Below are 7,297 nucleotides of genomic sequence, written 5' to 3' on the forward strand. Positions count from 1 at the left end.
GGTTCAATCCTCTAGGGTGCTTAGCACTCTTGCTGCTAGGGCAGGCCACAGGAGGCAGATCCTGTCAGGAGAGGAGGCCAAAAAAATCTCAACAAAATCAAATCCATAAATAAAAGTTGTTCCTAAATCAACATCTGGATTCCTTCAGAAAAATCAGAGAGCGTGCCAGCTAAAGTATCTCAAAAGATTTATTTATAATGTCCTGACAAGCTGGAGTTATTTTACTTGTTTCTGGTATTCAGCATAACTGCTCCATCCCAAAGAAGCTCTGTAATTCTTAAAATTAGCTTTTTATATATCTCTAAATCAATCCCTTCCCTCTGTGCTACTTACCTCCCTTGCTCCTCTTTGGCCCTGACCCAAGAAGCCAAACTTCAAGCACAAGAGCTGTGAAGAGCAGGACAGTGGAGGTATGATACTTATTAATGCCGTAAGTGCCTTACTAGACTGGGACATTTCTCAGCCATGATATCTACATTTATGTATTTTAAATCAGTCCTTTGAAAGCTCTCTTAGATTGGGATCCTCTCTCTTCTGTGGTAGTCTGAACTCCTCCTCCCCTATGGATGTCTGGCAGGCAGTCTGACCACCACTTCCACAAAGTGCCCCAAGGAGTTCCCTGCTTTCTCATCCACAGCATCCCCGCTCAGATCCACAACAGAGATCCTACACATCTGTCCCACCAGACAGGACCTCAGTACACCATACCTGCTCCAAAAGCTGCTTCCCACACACACAATTCCTGTTCACCCAGCCCTGGCCCCTGTGGCTTTTCGTTAAGGCTCCCTTTCACTGTCTTGTTCCCTATTTTGCCCACAGCCCTAAGCACAGCAGCACCAGTCTTGCAAAGGTGCAAGAGCTGAGATCTCTAGGCAGAAGAGCTCTGCAGGGTAAAAATGCAGACAGTTAGCACTGGTGCAGTCAGCCAGCCAAGTGTTGCTGCTAGCAAGGGGGCAGATGCTGCTTTAGGGTCCAGAGCCTTTAAGTCAGCCCAAACCAGACAGTGGAATTTGCCACAGCACCTCTCACGCTCTCCCTCACCTCTGGGAAACACTGCACGGTGCCTACTTCAAAACCTAAAAACATCTGTCCTGTTCTCTTAATCACACCCTCACAGTCTTCCTCATTTCTTTTCCAAGGCTTTCAGTGAGAACAGGCCAATGCACCCAAAGTTTCTCCAACATGCCATTCAAACGTGAGAAGAAACATGCATGCAGTTGAACTTTGAAAGCTCTTGCTAGGAATGCAAACATTACATTGGCTTCACTGTCATTATACCGCAGCTAGAAGGCAGAACTGTCAAAAATTCCCATCTCTCAGCATTTTTACTTTCCAGTTCAATATGTACAACCCAATTTTTTGTGGTTGAGCTCCCATCCTCCCCAATGAGACTTTTCCTGCATTCTTTGCAGCATCATTGGAATTTCTTCCTTTGATGTTTCCAATCCTTCCTGAGCATTTCATGGGTTTTATTACTACACCCAACTTCTTCCAGTTTGTATTAAAACATCCATGTTCATGTGATGACTATGTCATCTTCTTAATAGCTAAAGACCAGAATTTAAAGGTAAAAATAATAAAAATTTGAGAGCGTGGTGTATACTTTCTCTCTGTTCTCCCCATGGTTTGCATGCAGCTGCAGTTTCTCACTCTCTTTCAAAAGAAACAGCTGAAAATGCCCAGCAGCATAGCAACATGTGATGCCTGTTCAACTAGAGCAAAGGACTGCAACCAAGCTCTTTCATTTATTCTTGTTTTGAAAAAAGGTGACTCACCTGGTCCAAACCTACAGGAACAGACCAGGTTAATGCCCAAGGACAGTCAGAGAACAGAGCATCCAAGGACCAGAGAGAAAAAAGTGAGAAAGAGAAGAAAAATCTGGTTCCTCTCCAAAGTCATTCTCATGATTTGCTATTTTTTCTATGACCTCTTGAGCTGAGGCTCCTAAACAGCACTCTCATCCAAACCACTTGGCATAGGTTCATCAGCCAATAAAGGTTTACTTGAAATTCAAACTGGACAATATCAAAATAGGTGCTACTTTTGGTTTACTAATTTTGTCACTATTATTTCCAGAGCAATCTCACTTCTGGAATGAGAAAAGAAGACATCACTTTAGCAGAAAACATGTAACAATAAAATGCTGATTAGAGAAAGACTGCTTAGTCTTAATGGAGACAGAAACAATTATGGAAGCACTCTCTATTATAAACTGTAATTATGCTGCTGCTTAAAAACAAGAAATAACAGTATTTCAAAATGAAATATGTACTATACTACAATAATTATGAAAGTAATGTTTTCCCTGACAGAAAAGACTGATAAGCAATCTACTCAAAGGATAAGAAAAAAGACTGGATAAGCAATCCACTCAAAGCACTGGTCCAAATCAAGTCATGAAACATGTCTGAGCACAAATTGGCAGGAGCAGCATAAGAAACTTGCTTACTGAAACTGAACAAGATTTAAAAGGGATTCCTTTCAGCTTGATTACCAAACGAAAAGCAGACATGTAAAAAATACTGTAAGATAAAATCATGTAGCCTGACAAATTTGGTATTTTCAAATAAACTCAAATTTTTCATTACAAGAACTTCTGCAGCAGGCTTAAACAACCTCTGCTGCCAACAACCTATTATTAAGCAAAAATAACTATTTTTTTCAGCTTACACATGGAGGAAGTGCTAACATTTACCTATGTGCATTTTGATGCACAAAATGCATACTCAGTTGAAATTTTATGTCTTTATGTGTGGGAACAGTTTAGGTGGTCAGATTTTCTTCCCTATGAATTTCTTCTCAGCCAAATTGCAGCTTGTCTCAATACATAAAACATGCACGTCGAAGATTTATTTGTACTCTGGCATGTCACATTGGAGGTAGACTCACTCTGAACGTAAAATACCTAAAGGCAGGAGGGCATCTGCTTTTCACACTGGATTTATTTCCCTTAGTATTAAAACTAGCCTGAGACCCTTGGACGTAACAGCAATAAACAGAAGTAGTTTTCCAGAGATCAAAGGACAAACAACAACATTATTTTCTCTCTTTTGATCACTGACCTAAACTAATGTATTTTGGGGGGAGAAAATAAAGCATACTGAGTAATGTAGTGATCAATGAAATATATTTTCAGCAATCTTTTAGAGATTACTTGAGCAGTCAGCTTCTCAAAACTACTAGAGTTAAAAAGATTAATGTTGTAGACCACTTGAAAGCTGGCACTCTAATTCTTCTTACAGTATAAACACTCATTTCCTATCCTGTTAATATGTGATTGATGCTGAACTACTCTAAATAAATTCTCTACCATATTACTCAATTAATATTTTCTACAGTTTAGAAATTGATAATTTAAACTGTGATGTTTCTTTTCCATGAATGCCTGCAATTCATGAAGCTATGGAAATGTTTGTTTACTATTCCTTGAGACACAGTATCAACCTCTTTGTATTTCGGAATGAGCAAATGGCTTAATGTCACTAATGCAAGCATTACACTCCCACAGGTGATTCAGTCATCACTTTGTATTTAATCATTCAAGCATCAGAGCAGCAGGCTGTGCCCAGCATGTTCAGGTGAATGCATGTTGCTCAGAGGGTCCTAAATTACTGCAACAATGCAAATAAGCTGAGAACTGATAGGCACAGAACCACTGAGGTTGGAAGGCATTTTTGGGATGTCCAGGGTAAGCCGCAGCAGGCTGCCCATCTCCGCTCTGGCACTGAGCATATCCAAGGATGGAGATTCCACAACTGCACTGAGCAACCTGCTCCGATGTTAAATCATCCTCATGCCAAAAAATGTTTTTCTTATGTTCACATGGTGTTTTCTGTGTTTCAGTTTGTGCTGAGACAGTGAATAGGCACATCAGAAGTGAATGCACAAGGCACAGGCAAGGTGAAGATAGGCAGTAATTTAAAAAAATTATTCAAATATATACACAAAAAGTCAGTGTGTAAAAGAAAGTTATGATCCTCCTCTCTACTAAAATCCTCCCCTTGGCTTTTAAAATATTTCTAGAAAACAAATTATGCTGGACTGATTATCTTAAATGTTTGTATGTAAGGACCTGTGTTAAGAGCAGCAGCTTGTTGCAACTGCTATGACAAAGTGACATCTTCATGAACAGGACCCCCAGTGAAAAGCCAATGAAATTCCATTTTTAGGAACATGGAAAAAATTCTCAATCATTCACAACCACAGATATGGGATAAGATGCTAATAAAACAAGTGTCATTGTTAAGTAGTATTTTTACCTTTGCAGATACACCATTTTTCTTCCTCACAAATATTCCTAGATTTGGGGGATTATTTATATGTTCTCAGTGCCAGGAAGAAATACTCCCTAAGTCTGTGTTAACATCTCAGGAAATCCAGACAGGTGGTGGGTATTGGCCAAGATCCTGGTTAACTTTAATTTTAAAAATCTTTCATATGAACAAATTGAGTGATTTTGCAATTACTTTCAGTCTTGACCTGGTGCTTAATACAGACAAGCTGGAAAGGTCATGAACCACTGACAAAGGTATCTTTCATTTTTAAGGCAGATAACTGCTTTAGAAACTGATTCACTTTTGGGAAAGCAAAGACAAAGTCATAATTTTGTTTTATAAAATGTTTCATGGGACAGGTCTGCAACAACTATTTGTACTGTCTCTTGACAGTAGTGTATCCAACAGCAAGTAGCTGTATTTCCTGAAGAAGTACAGGATTAATAAAATAAGCACCAACCATTTCCATTCTGCAGAAATTGAGGAGTATTGCTGGTATTTTTATCTTAGATGCTTACATATTACTTTACTTATAAAAACAAAGTGAGCATTACTTAACCTGTGACTGACAGGTAAAAGACCAAGTGCTACTGCTTTTAAACTTACTAAACAGTAGGAGGGTCCAGACATACTTGAGCAGCTCTGATGCCCTCAAAGCACCACCTTAACGAGAAAAATGGTTAACACACAAGTCTGAGACTAGTATAAGCAGCATGATGCAACAACCCCAAATGGGAGGTAAGAATCTCGCCAGGAACACAAGAACACTTCAGCAAAGAGGCATTTGTTGCCAAACTTTGTCTTCTTGTTTCCCATTCTTCAAATACATACTTTCCTTATGATAAATTTGGATCTCATTGTATTCCACAACAGTTTGCTTGTTTTGCTTGTTTCACAACAAGAAGTTGTGAAACACCACCACTTTGTATGTAGGCATCAATGAGATGCCTACATACAGTATAGTCTTGAGTTTGTATTTGTAATTCCAGAAAAAAAAAAGTATTAGCAAGCTGTCACTCTAGAATATTCATAAAGGTCACAGAGCAGAGAAAGACAGGAGAACCAAGATCTACTCATGTACATCATTATCCTTGTGCTTCACAATATAGGTAAAATATACTCAAGAGATCATAAAGGCAAATAAATAGCATGAAGCAGTGCTGATTATGACCATATTCTCTACATCCTGAGGATCCAGGGCTCTGACCCTCAGAACATAAGCATGGCTTGTGCTAACATCTGTGTTAACAACTGCCAACTAAAGTGGCCAGCACAACTTTCAAGCTTGTCTATGCATACCTCTACAGACCTGGATTAAAGATCCACCACTTCCACATGACCTACAGGTCAGGGTACGTTCATAATAAAGACTACAACTCAGATTCTTATGCTGGGGGCTCTACCAAGGAGCAGAAGAGCCAGCTCCTGGGACAAAACTCCAGCTTCCTCCTCAGTCTGTCAGTAGCGATCAAAATGCTGTTCCCTTACAGTATTTATTGTTTGTGAGTTGAGTAGCAGCAAAAAACAAGAGCAGGGAATAAGAAAGGAGAAACTGACCAAGGCGCTTATTTCAAGCATGTGCAACACACCAACCGTGTTTTGAACTTCCTAGTTAGGCATTATCTAAGGTTCACGTTTTGTTTTCTTCCTCAAGAGCGTATTATTATAATTTTTTGCTAAATAACTTCACAGTGACGCACACTTGTGTTTTATCTCAAGGTCACGTCCAGTGTAGCCGGCGCAGCTGCAGCGGCTGACAGGAGCACTGACAGGTAGCACAGTTCCCGCCACACTCCCGAGCCTCCCGGGGACATGGGACACATGGGACACGCGGGATACCCGCGGGACACGGGCATGGCAGGGCGCCGAGCTCTCCCACACGGCACGGCTCAACGCCAGCGGCGAGAATTATAAACATGACGTGGTTTTTTGGACCGCTGCAGAAAATAAGATCGTTTCAAAGAAAGAGAAGTTACTAAATCAAGCTAACGATGCGCCCCGGCACAGCTGGGTCAGGAGCCCACAGAGCAGGGGGCCTGGCGGCCGCGCACGGCTGTGCTCGGTGCGGAGCTGAGCGCGCTCACCTGTCCCCGTCCCCCTGGGCCGGGCTCCGTACGGCACCCCCGCCCCGCGGCCGGCCCTCAGCCCACCGCAGCCCCCTCCCTCCCCGCGGCGCCCGGGCCGCATCCCGAGGGTCACCCCGGGGACTGAGGCCGCGGGAGCTCGGCGCCGCCGCCGCTCTCACCCCGCGGCCCGGAGCGCGGCGCCCGGCAGGCCCCGGCATCCCGCCCGCCCCCGCCCCTCACCGGCCAGCTGAGTCACGAAGGCCTCGGCCACCAGCGACATGTCGCGGAGGGCGGGCGGGCCGAGGGCACGCACAGGAACTGGGCGCCGCGCCGCCGGCGGGGCAGCGACTGCATCCGGGGCCGGGGCGGGGCCCTGCGGCGCCGGGGCTGCCGGGCGTGGGCGCCGAGCGGAGCGGGGCGGCGCGGCGGTGCTCCGAGGGGGATTTCCGAGCAGCCCGGCCTGGGAGCGACAGGCGCTGCGCTCCGTTATCCCAGTGCGAGGGCAAACGCCCGGCAGCTCGCGGCAGGGCACTGCCCGTTCAGCCTCTGCGCGCTTGGCTGGGGCACAGAGACGCAAGGGGAGCGGAACTCCGAAACGCTCCCCGAAGCGTCTGGGGGCCAATAGCTTATAACTAAAGGGTACTGCTGCCTTTTCTTCAGCACAACTTGGGAGTCTTAATTCCAGAAGACAAACTCTGCATTTTGAAATGTACACCTTGCCTTTAAGCATCCAGTAATTTTTTGGTCTTACTTCTATAAGAGGTTAATATTATTTTAAACGTATGGCTAACAGTAGAGCATACCTTTACCTGCAGTATGAGTCCTTTGCAGATAAAATTGTTATGAATATTTTACAAAAAGGAATTGTGAGATGGCAATGAAAGACTTTGGCCTTGTGCTTTTTTTCAAGCTATTTGCTATTTCGCAGTATTGCTGGCCATTCACATTACAGTCTAG

The 7,297-nt window shown here is 43.7% G+C and overlaps 1 protein-coding gene across 2 annotated transcripts in view; it reads right to left on the reverse strand.

Moving 5' to 3' along the window:
- MTX2 (metaxin 2) overlaps positions 1-6,826 on the reverse strand; it is a 34,053-nt gene extending 27,227 nt beyond the window's left edge. Inside the window, exon 1 of one of the 2 annotated variants that reach the window (XM_085066375.1) lies at positions 6,581-6,826. In XM_085066375.1, coding sequence (XP_084922501.1) covers positions 6,581-6,620 — 40 coding nt within the window. In that variant the 5' untranslated portion in view covers positions 6,621-6,826. Of the gene's footprint in view, positions 1-6,519; positions 6,537-6,580 lie in introns of those variants that run through there. The other variant, XM_085066376.1, reaches the window with a different exon arrangement.
- Between the last annotated feature and the right edge of the window lie 471 nt (positions 6,827-7,297).

This window comes from Lichenostomus cassidix, chromosome 7 (genome assembly GCF_008360975.1).
Source record: "Lichenostomus cassidix isolate B80296 chromosome 7, HeHo_3.0, whole genome shotgun sequence".
Lineage (NCBI taxonomy): Eukaryota > Metazoa > Chordata > Aves > Passeriformes > Meliphagidae > Lichenostomus > Lichenostomus cassidix.